The sequence below is a fragment of the Dunckerocampus dactyliophorus genome, chromosome 17 (assembly GCF_027744805.1).
Source record: "Dunckerocampus dactyliophorus isolate RoL2022-P2 chromosome 17, RoL_Ddac_1.1, whole genome shotgun sequence".
NCBI lineage: Eukaryota > Metazoa > Chordata > Actinopteri > Syngnathiformes > Syngnathidae > Dunckerocampus > Dunckerocampus dactyliophorus.
The window spans coordinates 2,232,212-2,251,996 of record NC_072835.1 but is presented as its reverse complement, the minus strand read 5'-3'; the positions used below and the strand labels follow the sequence as shown (position 1 = coordinate 2,251,996).

The 19,785-nt window shown below is 42.6% G+C and overlaps 2 protein-coding genes across 6 annotated transcripts; both read right to left on the bottom strand.

Annotated features, from left to right (window-relative positions):
* Positions 1–149: 149 nt before the first annotated feature.
* LOC129170308 (oocyte zinc finger protein XlCOF22-like) lies at positions 150–1,602 on the bottom strand. The gene is made up of 2 exons (XM_054757714.1): positions 1,548–1,602; positions 150–985 (listed from the first exon to the last, which is right to left on the bottom strand). The coding sequence occupies exons 1-2, from the start codon at positions 1,600–1,602 to the stop codon at positions 150–152; spliced, it is 891 nt and encodes a 296-aa protein (XP_054613689.1).
* On the bottom strand, positions 841–18,664 carry LOC129169776 (multiple C2 and transmembrane domain-containing protein 1-like). 5 transcript variants are annotated; one of them, XM_054756510.1, is made up of 22 exons: positions 18,197–18,664; positions 11,611–11,719; positions 11,400–11,542; positions 11,140–11,219; positions 10,946–11,069; positions 9,295–9,333; positions 8,924–9,088; positions 6,972–7,102; positions 6,717–6,903; positions 6,557–6,650; positions 6,394–6,496; positions 5,086–5,188; positions 4,897–4,998; positions 4,754–4,828; positions 4,060–4,179; positions 3,874–3,987; positions 3,749–3,802; positions 3,562–3,671; positions 3,193–3,302; positions 3,023–3,120; positions 1,938–2,905; positions 841–985 (listed from the first exon to the last, which is right to left on the bottom strand). In XM_054756510.1, exons 1-21 carry the CDS (start codon positions 18,572–18,574, stop codon positions 2,834–2,836), a joined length of 2,511 nt encoding a protein of 836 aa, XP_054612485.1. In that variant the 5' UTR covers positions 18,575–18,664; the 3' UTR covers positions 841–985; positions 1,938–2,833. The 5 variants fall into 5 exon arrangements, with proteins under 5 accessions (XP_054612485.1, XP_054612484.1, XP_054612483.1 ...); XM_054756509.1 differs by having other exon boundaries at positions 6,394–6,650; XM_054756508.1 differs by having other exon boundaries at positions 4,897–5,188.
* Positions 18,665–19,785: the final 1,121 nt, after the last annotated feature.

Here is a 19,785-nt window from a genome sequence, read left to right as displayed (position 1 = left end):
ACAGGATCCAATACAACAGAGCCTCCAAATTCAAATACTGAACATGGGTTATTGTTTCAGAATCCACAGAAACTGGAGGTCGACCAGCGTCCTGGAAGGGAATTCAGACGTTGAACAGGCAGCGTGTGGATGAAAGGAGTCCAGTGCGTTCATTTACCGCTGCTGCTGGCACCAGCGCACTTGTGTTTGCTGACCTGACACTTGAACGTGAAGCGTTTGTCGCAGGCGCCGCAGCCGAACGGCTTCTCGCCCGTGTGCCTCCGCATGTGCGACATCATGGTTCCCTTCCGAGAGAAGCGCTCGCCGCACACCGAGCACGGGAAGGGCTTCTCCCCGGTGTGCGTTCTCACGTGCAGCACCAGCGAGATGCGCTGGCTGAAGCTGGTGTGGCACAGCTGGCAGGCGAAGGGCTTGATGCCCGTGTGAGTCCGCGAGTGCACCACCAGGTTGGAGCGCTGGCGGAAGCTTTTGTTGCACACCGAGCAGCAGAAGGGCTTCTCGCCCGTGTGGCGCCTCATGTGTCTTTTCAGGTTGCGCTTGTGATCGAAGGTTTTGTCGCATTCGGAGCAGTCGAACCGTTTCTTGTCAGGGTGACACCTCGTCTCCGCGCCTCCACAGCGCTCGTTACTCTTCGAGGGTTCATTAGTCCTGTCGCTGTCATCCGTGCTGGAGGAGGCTGACGTGCCGGCGCCCGTGTGCAGTGTATGAAATTTAGGGTCCGTTTCTGATCCCCCACTGCCGTCTCCATCCGATTCTGTCTCCACTCGCTGGGCCGAGCTGCCAGTCAGGCCGTGATGTGACGTGGGAGGGTTCTGATCATCTTCCCTCTTCACAGGAACACGCGTCAAAGAGAAATCGGTCCAGTTCAGTTTGTTCTCCTCGTCTTTAACGCGTGCCGGACGGAGGTCCTCCTGCTCTGCGCCGGAGCTCCACTCCTGCTGCTCCTCTTTGACCACGATCACTTTCAAGACGTCCGGGGGTAAAACTGAAATACAGGAACAGATGGGCTGCCAGTTGGAAGGCAAATGACCAAATTATAAACACCATTATTATCTTCATCTATTTTCATTAAAGAAAACCCCAAAACAGACAAATAGTTGGCCCATCAGGTCATTTTATGTAGCCCAAAGATGCAATTCACTTATTAATCTTTTTCACTATTTGCATTAGTTCTTCTCATGTAAATAATAGTTTAAAGGTTCGTCACCAGAACCTTCTAAATAACAAACAACTGTGCTTGAGTACCTACTTATGTATCTATACTATCAATATTGTATCTTTTTCAAACTAGTTCTGCACCAATGTGTTAGCAATAACTGCTACTTATAAGATGATGAATAGTTTATGTGGTTTCGAAGGTGGCCCTCAAGGAAAACAAGTAGGACATTTAAATAATGAACCGGTTGTGCAGAAAGTCTCATTGCATTCATCCCAACACTGTAGCAGATGCTAGCAGCAGCTCACAGCCTGGGTGACCGCTAAAGTTAACTTGAGCCCAGCACCGACTCTCCTATGCTTGCGTCCCACAAAATAAGCACCTCACAGACCTTCGTTTTCCAGTATCCGTTCAGAATTCGAGACTAATCGCAGGCGCGGGTCCATCTCCGCGGATCTCCCCCTCACCAACACTCAACTGGGATGTTTTAATCCTCTACTCGGAAAGCAGACCTTCGCTGACATTGCCTTTCAAAATAAGTTGCAAGGCTTTGAGGCAGGGCTATTTCTTTGACATGAACTCAAATAGCCTCCGTGATAATGACTTAAGTACACACATATTTCTATATTAAGGGGCAAAACGTGTTGTTCTTTTCGTCCTTCCCAAACGTTACAGCCAGTGGTGTTTATTTTGAAACGCAACCCGGAATTACTAACACGGGTGTTGTCATACGCCTCCAAGTAATAACAGATTATCTTTACTTTTTACGTTTCGTCCTCACCTTTTCTTCTTTTCTCTGTTTCTTTCTTGCCCCTTCTTCTCCAATTTTTTCTGCACTAGTCATCATCTGCTCCCCTGGTGGCAGGTGAAAATTGTCCTCTGAACCACCAGTGCATGGAAACATTCGGGAATTTTCCCTGAGGAATTCCAAACGGTTAGCATGTTGCCCAAACAGTCAGGAGATCGGGAAGTTCCGGGTTCGAATCTCCGTTGGGCATTTCTGTGTGAAGTTTGCATGTTCTCCCCGTGCGTGCGTGGGTTTTCTCCGGGTACTCCGGTTTCCTCCCACATTCCAAAAACATGCATGTTAGCTTCATCGGTGAGTCTAAATTGTCCATAGGTATGAATGTGAGTGTGAATGGTTGTTTGTCTATATGTGCCCTGCCATTGGCTGGCGACCAGTCCAGGGTGTACCCCGCCTCGGCATCGAAGATAGATGGTATTCCAAACATGTGTGGAGATGTAATGTCGTCTTTCACCACCAGATGTCAGTAATGTTTAATGTACAAAAAACAAAAAATATCAGCATTCATTCGTACTTTTAATGCATTAAATGCCCATATTGTAACATTACATGACTGATGACAAACAAGTGTATAAAAAGTCAACACATGCACACACACGCACGTGCACATTTCTTGCATATGTAGTCATGCAGCAGGAAGACGTCATGTGATCTCCACGTGCACCAGAGCTGAGCCTGCCTACGTGTTTGTTAAAAGTTCATCGGTGTCAGCATGCTAACGTGGCATCAACATGAAAACATTCCAAACAGCTGACTCGCGTGCACTTTCTTCACATGCACCTTTAAGCGCATCCAGTGCAAATAAAATTAACAACACGAACAATCTTTGTTTCCCTTTCACACGCCAACAAAGTCAAGGTTCTTGTGTTTAGCTAGCTCGGGTTGGTCCTCCTGCGCTTGTTTGGACTTTGACCCGAGTCCGCTTTCAGCTGGCGGTACTGCATCTAAGGAGTGAAGAAGAGTGAAGAGCCTTGAGGAACACCACGGCGACGTCACAGCTGCCTCATGTCTCTTGTAAAGCTTCGGGAAAGTTGCAGACAGTGCCATCAAAAGTCACTCACCACCTGGACGTCAGACGGCACGCGTGACAGGAAGTCCAGCAGCTCGTTGTGGTCGATCATGTAAGGGTCGCGCAGCTTCTTGGTGAACTTGTTCACACCTGCGGACGCAAAGGTTCAGCGTGCACGAGCGCGTGCATGTGTGTTAATGTGTGTGTGTGTGGTGAGCTCACCCCACGCTAGCACGAGGTAGCGCAGCGGGACGAGGTAGAGCAAGAGCGTCGCCAAACACAAGGCAGCGATGGCCAAGCAGGTCAGGAAAGGCACGGTCCAGTTTAGCACGCTGACAACACAACAAGTCACTCAAGACTTCCAGAAGCTTCAAATACATTTCCTCCATTTTAGATGGCAGGAAGTATACGTACTATTACTTCTAAAAACTAAATAAAACCTCACTGTGGTCCACTATTGACAGTACAATGAATGTCTTCCTGTTTACTTCCTGTTTTCGTCTTGACAGCCTTCTGCTGGCAGGATGTCCAATGAGGACACAGCATGACATCCCAGGCACCGCCCTCCCACCCTCCCCAGGGACCACCTACTTCTTGAGCCTTTCCGCAAATGACGCCACCTGGTCCAGCATGTTCTGGACGCTGATGAAGACGTCCTGGATGGCGTACAGTTTGTCCATGAAGCCTCGAGGCTCGGCATCCTGGCGGGGATTGACAAACACGTGTCTTTGGTTGGGCATCACCAAGGCCGTGCCACGCTAACTCACGACGCGGTCACCTTGTCGTCGTCGTTTTCGTCGCCGTCGTCCCACTCCAACACGGCGTCCACAGACTGTGGCGAGAGAAGGCGGAGCGGGTACAACACAACCGTCACGGGAAGGTGCGTCCGGCGCGACGCCTCACCGTGTCTGCGGCCGCGTCGCGGCTCCGTGAGAAGAAGAAGTTCCAGACGAGCAGGAGCACCAACGCCAGCGGCAGCATGAAGAACTCGAAGTGCCACACCCCCACCACGAAGAGCTGAGGGGGGCGGGGCCAAGGTCATGCACGTCATGTTGTGTGTGTGTGTGTGTGTGTGTGTGTGTGTGTTACCAGGAACGAGGTGATGCTCCTCTGTGCTGACTCCCACTCAAAGCAGCTGTTGATGTAAGCCCCCCAGCTGAGGACCACCATGATGCTCCTCTTCACACGTAGGAAGTTCTGACGGAGCAGCTGATGGCACGACAACAACATGACATGACTTATTTTCAGCTGGCCCCGCCCACAACAAACTACTCAATTAGCCCCTCCCCTTAACCCAGGGGTGTCCAAAGGTTTTCGCCACATACATTTTTTATATATAAATAATATTATCCAGTAGTACCTCGCATAACGTAAACCTCCTTTTACGTAACAAAAGAATTTGTTTTTCAGTTTTATTCATTTACAGTAATCTTATTTATTACCTTATTTTATATTGGAATGTTACTCTACTATGTTTATGCTAATGTTTTCTTATATTTTCCCACCATATTTGGTGGACTTTGAATATTTTGAAGTGTTAAAGGGGTGAGTTTGGGAAGATCTTGGAACGGATTAGGCTATTTACATGTATTTTACGCTTCGTATAACATAAAAAATATATATGTTATAAATAAATAATTCTATACTACCCCACCCCACCCCAGTACACACACATTTGCTACACCCACCCCTCCAGCAAGCCCCTCCCCTAACACCAACACTCTGTTAGCTCCTCCCCTTCCACCAAGCTTGAGTGTGTAGAGTTTGAAAGATGGAAGCGTACATTTTTGGAGACTTTGGGATCGTCTTCGATGAACTTCTGCTCGGCGGGGGCCACTGTCCTCAACGCCGCTTTGACCTGGCGACAAACACGGGGGTGTCATGTGACTCCGCCAGGGTGAACGTGACGCTGGATGGCCGACTGACCGTGTTGTAGACGACGTCTATTTCCAGGAAGACGAGTCCTTTGGTGGGAACTTTCAGCTCCTTGTTCTTCAACACGTACGACTTTTGCTCGCCGTTACGCACCTGACACACACACACACACACACACACACACAAACGCGCGCGCGGTGATGCAGACAGGTGAAGAACCTTCCTTCTAACTAGACTCACATGTAGCAAAGGAATGGCCACTTTCCCCAGGAAGTCTGCGCTCCTGTCTCTGTCCTCGTCCAACACGGTGACCTCCAACACGGAGTGGATGTCCTTCACGTTACTGACAGGCACACACACTTTAGTACGCGTCCATTTAGTGAAAAGTTAGCATATTTTCTCATGAGTTGTCAGCTGAGATGTGTACGCGTGTGCGGGAGCTAGCATGCCAAGCTGCTAGCCTACGTGTAATACCAGCGTGTGCCTCTAGGGCACGGCTGGCCGCGGGGTCGCTTATGTTTTACTTAGATTTGACATTTTCTAAGCACTTATGTATAACTAATATATTTTGTTTTCTTGGTGTCTTTTATTTCTCATGATTATTTCTGTTTTCAGAATGTGCTGAGGGACATTGCTGCTCTTTTTTCCATTTTTGCTGCTCTTGTATTTATTTTTTATGTGCTGAGGGGCCAAGCCCACCAAATTACTGCTTTTTTTCATTTTTCTGTTTATTTTGTGTTCTTGTTTTTTAAATTTATTTATTAATTTACTTATTTAAATTTTCATTTTAAATGTTAAAAAGTGCAAGTTATACATACTTTATATTTAAAGCTTTGGGGTATCAGTGACGAAAAGTATTTCTTACTCATTTTTAAGGCTTGCTCACAAATACTCCTTTGTTTTTTCTCGGAATATTACGACTTTATTTTCATGATATTATAACTTTTTCCCAACCTAATTTTCCAAAAAATGCAAATTTATTCTTCATGTTGCTTATTTCTCACAATATTACAATTTTTTTGAAGTTTCTTTAATATTTCAACGTTATGCTGCTAAAATTGAAAAAAAAAAGCCATAATATGAAGATTTTTTTCGTGTAAGATTACAACTTTTTTTCCTAATTTTATGACTTTAAACTCATAAAATAACTGTTCATTTTTACATTTTTTCTGTTATTTTATTTAGTTTTCTTGATTTTCTTTTTTTATTATTATTATTTCTTTTAGAATGTGCTGAGAGCTATTGAAAAAAATGCCACAGGCCACCAAATTGCTGCTTTCATCCCATTTTTGCTGTTGTTGTATTTATTTATTAGTTAATTTTTTATTTTGTTTTTGGGATTTTAATTTAATTTAATTTAATTTAATTTAATTTTGAATGTGCTAAGGGCCAATACATGTCCGCAAATGGTCCCCGGGCCACGCTTTGGACACCCATGCTGTAGCAGCAGCAGTGCAGCTCGCTGTGATGTAAACAAAGTAGCGCGCGTATGCTAGCATGCTAGCTTCAGGGCCATAAAGACATGATGGAGAACATTCGGAGCCTCACAAGGTGAAGACTTTGTTCCACTCCGGGTTGAGGTTCTTGTAGACGGTGTGCGTCTGCAGTCTGTCGTTGTTCAGCTCCAGAACGCAGAACGGGTCGCTCTTACCTGATGTGAAACGTTTCATACATGAGACGCTAGCCGGGTGGACGTGGCTAACCTTCTTACCGGTCACGTCCGCCGCCATGAGGCCTTCTGCTCGCAGCACCTTGACCTGCACCATGCCCACGTCTTTCATGTTGGAGAAGGACTGCAGCGCCCCCTGCAGGAGGAGAGGACAGTTAGCGCCGTGCTCACCAGCCTCCCGCCTGACCGGAGCGCCGCTCACGTATCGTCTGAGGATCTCGCTGCGTTCCCGCGGGTCATCCAGCGGCGTGACGGAGAGGTCGGCGATGGAGATGTGTGCGGAGGCCGTCAGTGTGACCAGCAGCACCAGGTGGCCCCGGGACTCCTCCAGGGGCAGCTCCAGGCGGTGAGTTTGTTCCTTGGCTAGCGAGGACAGGTCCAACTGGCAGCTGCAAGCACATGAATGAGCGAATCACCGTCAGAACCGACAGCGGGTCCAAAAAGACGCTGGACTTGCCGCCCGATGAAGTCGTCTCTGCACGCCGTGTCGTGGTCCCACACGGTGACCTCCAGCACGCCCCCCGTCTCCTCGAACAGATGAAGGTCAAACTGTTCCCGCCACTGCGGGTTCAAGGTCTTTGGTACCGTCTGCACAACCGCAACCACAGAACATAAGATCATTTCAAACATACTTTGAAGTAGTTACTTTCCCAAAAAAGTCCAGGAACTCAGTTCTTCATTCCTTTTTTCCTTTAGTCAATTTTTTATTTGAATATACATTTATACACTTTTTAAAATATCTTTTAAAAGCACTACATAAATAAAATGAATTATTATTATTATTACAATAAAAGAATTACTTACCTAAATGTAATTAGTTATCATTTAGTAATGATTGCATTACTTTAAAAAAAAACTTTAAATATGTGAAAGAATTAGTTTCATAAGCTTGAGGCTGAGGGCTGAGCTTGTGACTTGTGATTCTCGAACAGAACACTAGGGGGCAGTGTTTTCCTGAGTGAGCAACAGTGCACCCTTCACATTTGTAATTTATTTTATTTTGTTAAATGTTTTACTTTTTATTTTTTAGAAAAATATGTTAATAATTATTTTTTATGATAAATGCATATATTTATTTTAGAAATTAGATATATCCATCCATCCATTTTCTATGCAGCTTCTCCTCTTTAGGGTCGCGGGGGCATGCTGGAGCCTATCCCAGCTGACTTCGGGCGACAGGCGGGGTACACCCTGGACTGGTGTCCAGCCAATCGCAGGACACATATAGACAAACAACCATTCACACTCACATTCATACCTATGGACAATTTAGAGTCTCCAGTGAAGCTAACATGCATGTTTTTGGAATGTGGGAGGAAACTGGAGTACCCGGAGAAAACGCACGGGGGAGAACATGCAAACTCCACACAGAAATGCCCAACGGAGAATCGAACCCAGGTCTTCCTGATCTCCAGACTGTTACTGTGTTGGCCAACATGCTAACCAGTAGACCACCGTGCGGCCGAAATTATATACAGTATATGTATTATATATTTATATTTATTATATATTTATATTTATTATATTTCTGTTATTTAAATACATTTTTTAATATATTCCATTTATAAGGAATTTTTATTTTATTTTGGGTTATTTGTGGGGTTTTTTGTTTTACTTTTTATATTTTATAATTTTTATATATAATGATATGTTTTTTGTTTCAAATATTTTTAATTAAATATATTATTTAATTATTATTTTATACATATATATTTATATATTCATTTTAGTAAATTAAAGACATTTAACCATATATTTTATATATATAGTATATACTGTATATTATATACTGTATATTATTTTTATTTTATTTTTTAAATGTTTTACTTTTTATTTTTATGCATAGTTATATATTTCTTAATTTAAAATAATTCTTATATTTTGTATTACTATTTTATATAATTACTTTATAAATATTATATACATTTATTATATATTTATTTTATTAAATTAAAAACAGTTTTGAAAATATATTTGATATATAAAATACTATATATATTATTTTTATTTAATTTATTATTTTTGTAAAGATTTTACTTTTTATTTTTTATAATTTTTTATAAACAATTATATTTTTATTACAAATATTTTTTTAATATTAATATTTATTACAAATATTGATCATTAAAATATTTACATATTTTTCAATTATTATTTTATTTAATTATTTTATTTTTATTAAATTAAATAATTGATTGTATTTTATATTTAAATAATAATGTGGTATATATTATTTTGAAGTTACCAAATATGAGGTATATAAGAAATACATTTTTAAAAATGAAATACAATTTTGACTTGAAAATAATGAAAAGCGTGACATGATGATGACGTGGAAGTGGAAAAGAATAACGCCGGGACTCCCAAGACTGCTCAGCATCAACAGGACGTCATGCAGGTGTGACCCACCTTGCTGCGGTACTTCTGCTGTCCCAGGCGGAACTTCACGTACGGGTCACTCAGCCCGTTTGGGTCCATCGGCACCAGGTCCCGACCCTCGATGAGGGCGATGCTGACGATGCCTCGCCACAGCTGAGACTTACGATGGAGCTCGGAGAGACGCAACGACTGCTGCTGTTGGTACACACACACACACACACACACACACACTATGATTGACATGAGTTATTATGAATGTAAACATGTTAAAAATACAATTCTGAATGAGGAACTTCAAGATGAGGACATTTGGATCAGAACCAAAGAGTGGACCTGTCTCCAACCTGCACAGATGATGATGATACCGACAATGGTGGTGGTGATAATGAAGAAGAGGTTACCTTGGTGGATCTCTTCCAGGACTTCCTGAGCAGCATGGTCTGAACATACAGTACAGTACGTCACATCAGTTATTTGTGGACCGGAACCACTAGAGGGCGACACTTCCTGCCCACGACTCATCAAAGCGCTCGTGAGCTTTATGCAAATTACATTTGTTTGGCGGCAAGTTTTTGGAGGAAAGTTTTTGGAATTCAAATGAAAGGTTCTGATCTTGGTGAAACTTTGCTTTTGATGAGTTTGGGCTGAAGGACTTAAAAAGGCCACTAGGGGTCGCTAACAGACAGACAACAAGCGTTACAATATAATCATCAATAGTAGATTATTACTGTACTTCTTAAGTCAAGTTGTGTTGACAAAAAGTCAATCAGGGGTGTCCCAAGTGCCACCAGGGGCCATTCTCAGCTCGTAACTTTTTTATTATTATTTTTAATGAGCTTTATTATTAAATATGACAATAACTGTCACCTATAAACAGTGTTGGCAATATTACTTTTCAAAAAAGTAATGAGTTAAAGTTAATAGTGGCTTTCCCAAAAAAGTAATTGAATTAGTAATACAATTAAAAAAACAAAATATTGCGTTACTTTTTTTGGAAAAACATTCAAATATGTAAAATCATTCGGATTATCAAATTAAAATAAATAATTACCGGTATATTAAAAATAATAAAGTAAATATTCATTATATCATTAAAATATAACATTCAAATATGTAAAATAACTTGGATTACTAAATTAAATTGAGTATATATTATAACATATATAATTATAAATTATTATTCTATTATAATATAATATATATTATTCTATTTCATTATTACATAATCTAATATACTATATTATAATAATAACTTATCTAATAATATAAAATAATACAATATAATTATATCACACTGTATATTAGAATATATGTAGAATTATACCTAATCAAGTACAATATTAGGAATTACCCTACCAAAACGCTAGGGGGCAGTGTTTTCCTGTAAATGTAATTACTTGAAATTATTACAAATTATATCAAATTATCAAACATTAAGATATTCCGTTAATTTAAAAAAAACTTCAAATATGTCCAATAATGAGCATTCCTAAATTAAAATAAAATAATATATATATAATGATATGGGCTATATATACCATATATTGTTATTATTCTATAATATATTATAGAAAAAGATTCTAACATAATATATAATAATAACAATAATATATAATATAATACACGTTGTAATGATATCATATATTACATGTACAATGATAACTAATTAAAATCAAATATTTGGAACTACCCTGCTATAACGCTGGGGGGCAGTGTTCTGCCGTGTTTGCCAGTGAGTGAACAACCACAACTCTTGTTGCCAAGCTACAGTATTTAGCTTCCTGTGTAGCAGTAAAAGATTGGACCCCCCTGCTGTCAAGTGAAACTAAAAGGACGAGAAGCGTGACACGGTTAGCCTGTGTGCTAACGCTAAAGCTAACGCTAAAGCTAGGCAGGCAGTCAGCGCTAAACTCACTTTGTAAACAAAAGTCTTGAGACGGCACGCATCGTCATGCTGCGGGCAGCAGAGTCATTATTGCACGTGGGTGTGTGCACGTGCGTGTGTGTGTGTATGTGTGTGTGCAGATGTGATGATGTCATCAACATGCATACCATGGAGTCTCTCCGCTCCTCCACTGGACTGTCTTTAGGGGTCACCGTGACGGCCATCTCCAGCGTGCCCAGGTCCTGGTCCGGGTGCAGCGGATCCTTCAGGACCAGCGTGACAGGAGTGGTCCTGGTCCACAAAGACATGTCTTACATGGTGCGCTAGCGCCTTAAGAACCTGCTGGGACAACATGCCGTACCTCTGCAGCTCCAGAGAGTCCAGCTGGACTTGAGCCGAACCCATGAAGTCGTCCTGCAGAGCAAAGTCATAGTCGAAGACCTGCACCAGAACCAGAACCAGTACATTAGAAGACCTGTTTGCAGTCCAACGTGCTTGCTGCAGATATAACAGTCCAAATGGACCTCCTGCATCCTCACCTTGTAGAATCCAGAAGGTTCTTCTTCTCATTTCTACTCAACAACTTTGCACGAGTGCATGTGCGTGTGCACGTGTGCTGACCTTGACGTAGAGGGGCTCACTCAGGCTGTCCACCAGCACCGTGGTCTTCTCGTCCCACACGGGGTTCAGGTTCTTGCGAATGGTTCTGCTGCGGAACACCTCTTTGCCCGCCACCTTCAGCTTGACGTACGGGTCGCTGCTGCCTGCAAACACAAGCAGAACCTGCCAGAACCTGCCAGAGACCACAACAGAACCAGCATGGAGGGTCTACCTCCTCTGTCACGGACCGCCAGGTTGTGTCCTCGCCGCAGCTCCACCTCCAGCCTGTACATCCCGGCCCGCTCAGGCGAGACCCCTGAGGCCCGGGCGGCACTCAGACCCTGTAAGATGACATCACCAACATTTTACCAGCAGACAAAGCCTTTGAGTCCATTAGAACTGGGAGGGGTGCTGACAGGAAATGGAAGCAGAGTAACTTCCTGCCAAAGTGTTTTTCCATTCTTGGACATCACGGCAACAACTGTGCATACTGTACTTTCTTCTATTTGTTCTTGCTTACAAAGAAAACTATCCATACATCCGTCTTCCATGCCGCTTAATCCTCACTAGGGTCGTGGGGGTATGCTGGAGCCTATCCCAGCCGGGAGGCGGGGCACACCCTGGACTGGTCAACAGCCACTCACAAAGCCCATATAGACAAACGAGCATTCACACCTATGGACAGTCACCGATTCACCTAGCATGCATGTTTTTGGAATGTGGGACCTGGAAAAAACCCACGCACACACGAGGAGAACATGCCAACTCCACACAGAGATGCCCAACACAAGAAAAAATCAACTGAAAAAAATTGAAAAAACAGCAGTAAATTTACAAGAATGAAGTCCACAAAATACGGCAATCTTAACAGGAAAAAGTAAGAATTTTACAAGAATAACATCGCAATATTACGAGAAATTTTAGTAGCATAAAGTTGAACTGCTAAAGAAAAAACAGCAGTAATTTTACGAGAATAAAGTCAAAATATTAACAGAAAAGAATTGTAATCTAATTTTTAAAAATTCAAATTTTACAAGAACAACGTAATATTTTGGGCTGTCAAACAATAAAACTTTCATCAGATAAATATGTTTTAAATGAATTCATTATGATTAATCACCATTAGCAACTATGTGCGGAACATGCCCATTTTTACTGTATTTAATGAAGAGTAGGCCTGTCAGGATAATCGATAAATTGATTAATGGAACGATTAAAAAAAAAAAAAAAAACAGTAGATAATTATGCCGGTCTCGAGAAACTGACATGTGCATGCATGCGTGTTTCCTGCGTGTCTCTCTCAACCCCACGGGCTGGACGGCAAGAGGGGTTACTCTGCATCTGTCTGCACACATTGCTTCTGGAGTGGAGAGAGTGAACACTCATCTCATTCAGCCTCATTGTGGAGGCGGGGCTACTAGTGAGTGGATACACAGTGCTAGCAGCAGTTAGCCTCGGAGGTGCAGCAGAGCCTTCATCCCGACAGCCAACGCTTACTGAGGCGTTTGGTTGGCAACGGAAATATAAACAAAATAGGGCAAAATGGTGCGCGCTCACAGACAGTGTTGCTCGCTACGTTGCAAAAGAAATGCAGCCATTTGATACGGTTACATGGCATAAATTGTATGCCATATAATTAATGAAAAATGGTCTAAAATATGTGGTCGATAATATCGATTATTGACAATAATTTTATAGCACAATTATCGACCACCAAAATTACGGCAAAAGTAATATTATGAGATACAATTATGTCATTTTAGCAGAATAAAGTTGAAATATTAAAGAAAGACATTATTTTTTTAGGTTCTAATATTATGAAATAAAAACAAGGCAACAAACAAAGTTGTCATTTTTGGAAGATTAGCTTGTGGAAAAAAAAAATAAAGTCAAAATATTATGGCAATAAAGTCATAATTATGAGACTAAAATGAACAAGAACAATGTTGAAATAGTTAACAGTTGATGGAAACAGCTGTAACTGTATGAGCATGAAGCAAAAATATGAAGAGAAATAAAAAAAATCGCAATTTTACGAGAATAACCCCATAATACAATGAGGAAAAATAAATACACGCATGTACAAAATGTTGATAAAGCAGTTGAAAAAGTGCAAGACTGTACATTTTGCACTTTTGGATCTTAAGGAGCTTCTAAGTAGAGCTTCAAAATGCAAAAAGAAGAAATGGGAGTGAGACCAAAAAGCAATTTACTGCAAAGAAGCATTTAAGTGAAACAGGCTGTGCCATTCTTGCTAATGAGGTGAAAAATGGCTTTGGGCACGCTTGATGCCAGCGCTTCCAGGAGGCTAGTGGGAATGTTGCTGCAGGTGGTGAACAGGGCCGGACTTAGCAATTTTGGGGCCTAAGGTGAACACAGCCGGGGGCCCTCCCCCATTTCCATGCCTTCCATGGGAGAGAAGTCAAATGGAGGTGTTTCATGTTTGTACAAATACATAACGTGGCTGCTCATCGTCTTGTTGAAGTCCATCCATCTTGTTGTCCATGTTTTTCATTGCATCAATGAACTCAGACTGGAACTCGGCTCACAGTCCGCGGTAGTTGGCGCCGGCATGTTGACATCCCCTCTACCGACACCGTACAGAATCTTGAGGCCTTAGAGAACGAGGCAATATATTTTTTGGCGTCTTCTCGCCGTTTCCGCTTCTCAAGGCGGCTCTGGTAAATCTGCTTCATTTTGAGTAGCTTCACGCTTAGCTTCTCACAAAGGTGTTACCTCCATCATCATGGAACAGTCCATTATAGTGTGGGGGAGGGGGGTAGATAATATGAATTTAGCTTTCAGATGGCTTTCTTTTTTGTTCTGTTATTTGTTTAGTATGCTAACATAATTATACATGAATATATGTGGCTGCTGCTGGCAGTGGTGGCCCTGGCCCAGGCTGGTTGGGGCAGGGGCAGCTGGTTGGGGGCCCGCTACTGGCTGGGAGCCTGAGACAATTGCCTACTTTGCCTTAATGGTAGGTCTGCCCCAGGTGGTGAAGATGGCTTCACGGAGGGCATCCACTGTCAGCTGATCAACTTCCTTTGCCATCCATCCCCAAATGTTCCCCATTGGATTTAGATGAGGGGAACATGCAGGATGGTCCAAAAGAGTGATCTTATTCCTGGGGAAGAAGTCCTTTGTGAAGAGCAGTGTTGTCCTGTTGAAAAAGCCAGTCATCACCACACAGACGAGGGCCTTCAGTCATGAGGGATGCCCCCCGCGACATCTCCACACAGCCGGCTGCCGTTTGACGCCCCTGCACAACCTGAAGCTCCATTGTTCCATTGAAGGATCATGATGGTGGAAAACATCTCAGGTGGGATCTCCTTGTCCCGCCAGCAGCGTTGGAAGCCATCAGGGCCGTCAAGGAAGAAGAAAACTTTCTTCCACCTTTCAATGTCCCATGTTTGGTGCTCTCAAATTCCACACCTTGAAGGAGACAAAGGAGACATTTCATCTTCTTAAAAGCCTTCTCTGGTAGATGGCGTCTGATGGTTATTGGACTGCACCCGGCATCAGTGACAATCTTCATTTGGGCTGTGTCTTGACAGACAGCCAATGGGATCCTCCGGTTCATTTCTTTGGGTCTACCACTTGCCTTTTTTGGTCCATGAGCCTCAGGATGTGTGAAGAAGTTTGAAATGACCGTCTTACTGCATCCAACCTCAGCAGCGATGGCGCACCGTGAGAAGCCTTGCTTATGCAGCTCAAGAGAAGCTCTTTGGCCTTTGCCATCAAGAGATCATGACTTAGAACCTCCTTAAGATCCAACAGTGCAAAATGTACATTCTTGACATTTTCAACTGGTCTTAAGATTTGAATGGGGAGTGTAGTAATTTAGCAGAATTTGTAATATTACAAAAAGAACACTTACAAGAGGAAAGTTAAAATAGTTTAAAAAAACAATGGCAGAAATGGACAAAAAACAGCAGGACTTTTATAAGAATAAACTTGTGATATTATGAGGAAAAATAATGTCATTTTAGTAGCAAAGAGTTGAAATATTAAACAAAAAATATGTTTTATTTTTTTAAGTCATAATATAAAAACAAATAAAGCAATAGAAAGTGTTTGTATTTTTTCATTTTTGGAACATTAGGTTGGGCAACAAGTTATAATATTATGGGAATAAAGTCAAAATATTACAGGAAGAAAATTTATGAGAAAGAACTGCAGGCCTCACTTGCCTCAGTTAAGGTCAGTGTTCATGACTCCACCATAAGAAAGACGCTGGGCAAAAACGACCTGCATGGCAGAGTTCCAAGACCAAAACCACTGCTGAACAAAAAGAACATTAAGACTCGTCTCAATTTTGCCAGAAAGCATCTTGATGACCCCCAAGACCTTTGGGGAAATACTCTGTGGTCTGACGAGACAAAAGTTGAACTTTTTGGAAGGTGTGTGTCCCATTACATCTGCCATTTCAGAATAAGAACATCATACCAGTAGTAAAATATGGTGGTGGTAGTGTGATGGTCTTCAGGACCTGGAAGACTTGCTGTGATAAATGGAAGCATGAATTCTGCTGAAGGAGAATGTCGGCCATCTGTTGGTGACCTCAAGCTGAAAGCAACTTGGGTTCTGCAGCAGGACAATGATCCAAAACACACCAGCAAGTCCACCTCTGAATGGATGAAGACTTTGGAGTGGTCTAGTCCAAGTCCTGACCTGAATCCTATTGAGATGCTGTGGCATGACCTTAAAAAGGCGCTTCATGCTGGAAAAGCCTCCAATGTGGCTGAATGACAACAATTGTGCAAAATTCCTCCCCAGCGCTGTAAGAGACTCATTGCAAGTTATCACAAACGCTTGATTGCAGTTGTTGCAGCTAAGGGGGGCCCAACCACTTATTAGCTTTAGGGGGCCATCACTTTTTCACACAGGACCATGTAGCTTTGGATTGTTTTTTTCCCTTAATAATAAAAAGTTTCATGTAAAAACTGCATTTTGTGTTCAAATGTGTTGTCATTGACTAATACCCGTGCACTAAGTTGTCTTTTCTTACAGGCTTCTGGTTGCTAACATGAAGCTACAGCGCCACCTGTTGTTGTGGCATGCACATTTGGACGTACTGAAGCCTTCAAATGAACTGTGATAGCAGACACGGAGCGTCCCATCGGTTCTACAGGCCTGGACAAGAGACGCCGTGAAGCTGCTGTCCATCATCGTTAACGCAAAGGAAACACTTTGACTGGGTGGATCGATGTTTATTTCCACAGAGACGATGCGTGGTGGAACATCAGGGTGTTCTCCATCAAGATCGCGGAACATTTGACATGATTGCTTGGATAGCGGGAAGTCACGTGACCACGTCACAACAACAGCTTGTAATTACCGTTAGCATGTTGGAGGAAACATGCAATGCTGTGTGCAAGGTGTTGCTTGCAACACGCTCACTTCCTGTCAAGCAACGTGCACTCTGTGTGCACGTGTGTGTGTGTGTGTGTGTGTGGGTGTTGACTTAAAAAGCTGCTGGAGCATCATCAGACAAGTTAAAGAGTCAACAACATCTCAACTTTTCTCTTGCAGCTCGTTTGGAAACAACACAAGCTAACCAGCGTTGGAGAAGATAATTGAGATTAGCAGACAGGAAGTGATGTCATAGCAGCAGATTACACACAATCCCATCACACACATACGGCTGCTAACAAAGACTCCTGAAGTCACGTGACCACACACACACCAGCTCAGAGACAGCGAGGAAAGGACAGGGAGGGACGGCAGGCGCTCACTGACACCAACCGGCCGCACGTGGACGCCAGCGAGGAGGAGTCATCGCAGGACGCGCAGCGAAGGAACGTCGGCTGGCGAGACGGGACTCGGCCGGCGGTGCCGAGCGATCCAGGGCGGAGCGGGACGCCAGTCAGAGACGAAAAGAAGATTCTATAGAACGCTGGCACGGACGAGGTGCAAGGTGGGGAAGCTCAGGGGAGGCGGAGCAACAGGTGAGAGGGCGGGACTGTCACGCTAACCCTGACCGCACTCTCTTCTGCTGCGACCCTCAACTTTCCTTCACGGCAAAGGTCTCACAGAGGCCACCTGAACGTGACCACATGCAGACCTGAGGGGTGGAGCTCTGTCTTTGGTGGGCGTGGTCTTGACAGGCTAACTGTACTGTACTATCTTAAAGTATGATGTTGGAAAACATGTATATATGATACAATTATTATTTTTAAATGATCATATTTGAAATGTCCATCCAATCATTCCTCATTGGGGTCACGGGTGAGCTGGAACCTATCCCAGCTGACTTTTAGGGTGAGAGACAGGATACACCCTGGACTGGTCACCAGCCAATCACAGGGCTTAACTGTAAATAAATATTTACTTTTAAATTGAATAAATGGATTCATTTGTATAGATTTGTATTTAAATCATTATATATATATATATATATATATATATATATATATATATATATATATATATATATATATATATATATATATATAAAATGTATAATATAAAATGTATTATATATATATATATATATTATATATATATATATAAAATGTATAATATAAAATGTATTATATATATATATATATATTATATATATATATATAAAATGTATTATATAAAATGTATTATATATATATATATATATATAATACATTTTGAGTTGTTCAATTAAATATTTTTACATTCTTTAATTGTAATTATATTTTTAATGAGGATAGTGCGTGTATATGTGCATATTACATGTCCATACTTTATTATAATAACAACAATTATAATATACTATCTACCATCAATAAAGTAGATAAATAAGTAAGATAATGTGCGCGTGTGTGCGCGTGTGTGCGTCTTACTGCAGGTTGTTCTTCCAGCTGTTCTCCAGTTGTTGCTGTCGCCTCCTCTCCTCCCCCTGCCCCCCCTCCCGGTGGTCCGTCCAGTCCCTCCAGGCCCGCAGAACCGAGAGAGGAGCTCTTGTGGTGGGACTGAACCAAGTGGGCCACCGCGGACTTGCCGGTGCCGCAGTGTGGCCGTTCTTTGGGCTCCTCGTCGGGGCGGGAGGAGAAGATGAGGTCGGGTTGCGAGAGGGAGATGACCCGGTCCAAATCAGCGGTTTCCTTACGTTTGCTCCTGCGAAACATCCAGCTGCTTCGTGGCTTCTCGTCCTTGCTGCTTGACGGCTTATTGCACCGGGACAGGAAGTGCTGCTTCCAGGTGCTCTCACCTCGCTCCATCCTGCGCGGCCCGAGAGCTGTGGTTCTGCGTGCGAGTCCGCGCGAGGACCACGAGCATGTTGACTTGGGCCTGCCGCCCCTCCCCCTCGGTAAGCCCCGCCCCCTCTCCTTGCACTTTTTTTGCGCTGGAGGCTGAGCAGCTGAGCAGCGCCGCAGCTAGCGGAGTGCCTGCGGGTGTTTGGACGCCCATCCTCCAAACTAAACAAGGACGTTTACCTTCGCTGAGAATAATGTTACTATTTGACACCTATTACACTTTATTGCAGGCTGCCATACGTCCATCCATAACTAAACAGGAACAGACAAAGCAAGTTTAATCCAGACTGAATGCACCAACTTGCTAATGTTCACTAGCATTGATGCTAACAATATGTTAGCACGACCTTTCTCCTCTGAAAACATACTAATATATTAGAAAAATATCATAATGTAGGCTGTCTACAGTGGCTCTTGATGACCATGTGCACTTTATTAATATCACTAGTATGACTGATATTGGAGTAATGTGTTTTTTCTGTATATTGTGTGTATTGTTTGTGATTTCTATGTGCTGCCCGACACAATTAATTTCCCCTGTTGGTGATTAACACGTTGATACTATGAGAAGTAGTCAGTGTACAGCTTGGATAGCGGTGTAAATTTGCAGCCCCCTCAAAATAACTCAACACACAAGCATTTATGTCTAAACCACTAGCAACAACAGTGAGCATGCCATGATGTTAAACTGTACTACTTTGGTCCAATTTGACATTTTATTCCTCTGGAAGTTCAGCATGGCACCTCATGGCAAAGAACTCTCTGAGGATGTGGGGGGGAAATGCAACATTTGTCCTACATAAGGATGTTCGAGGCAGCCAGGGGTGTCAGAAGTGCAGGCCTTGAAAATTTTTTAAAACAAACAACAGCAAAAATAGAAAAAAAGAATACTATTTAAAAAAAAAAAAACAACACTCAATATTAGGAGAATGAAGTCTTAAGAGGAAAAGATAGCATAAAGCTGAAAAATTAAAGGAAAAAAAGTCATAGTACAGTCAAACCTGTCTATAGCGGCCACTAAAGGGAAACGGCAAAAGTGGCCACTATAGGCAGGTGGCCATTATAGACAGGTTGGCGGCCATTTTGAATTTGTGCACGCACAACACATGTTGTGTTTGCAGATACATATAATTATACTGTTACATGTTGACCAGTAGAGGGCACCGTGGGACTGC

What these genes read in the sequence shown, in the direction of transcription:
- LOC129169776 (XM_054756508.1), bottom strand. Translation starts at nt 18,574, where the DNA reads ATGGAGCGAGGTGAGAGCACCTGGAAGCAGCACTTCCTGTCCCGGTGC. An exon ending in GACTCTCTGGAGCTGCAGAG is followed by an intron (nt 11,070 to 11,139) that starts GTACGGCATGTT and finishes TTTGTGGACCAG; the next exon opens with GACCACTCCTGTCACGCTGG. An exon ending in AGGAGCGGAGAGACTCCATG is followed by an intron (nt 9,334 to 10,945) that starts GTATGCATGTTG and finishes CTGTATGTTCAG; the next exon opens with ACCATGCTGCTCAGGAAGTC.
- LOC129170308 (XM_054757714.1), bottom strand. Translation starts at nt 1,602, where the DNA reads ATGGACCCGCGCCTGCGATTAGTCTCGAATTCTGAACGGATACTGGAA. An exon ending in ACGGATACTGGAAAACGAAG is followed by an intron (nt 986 to 1,547) that starts GTCTGTGAGGTG and finishes CCTGTATTTCAG; the next exon opens with TTTTACCCCCGGACGTCTTG.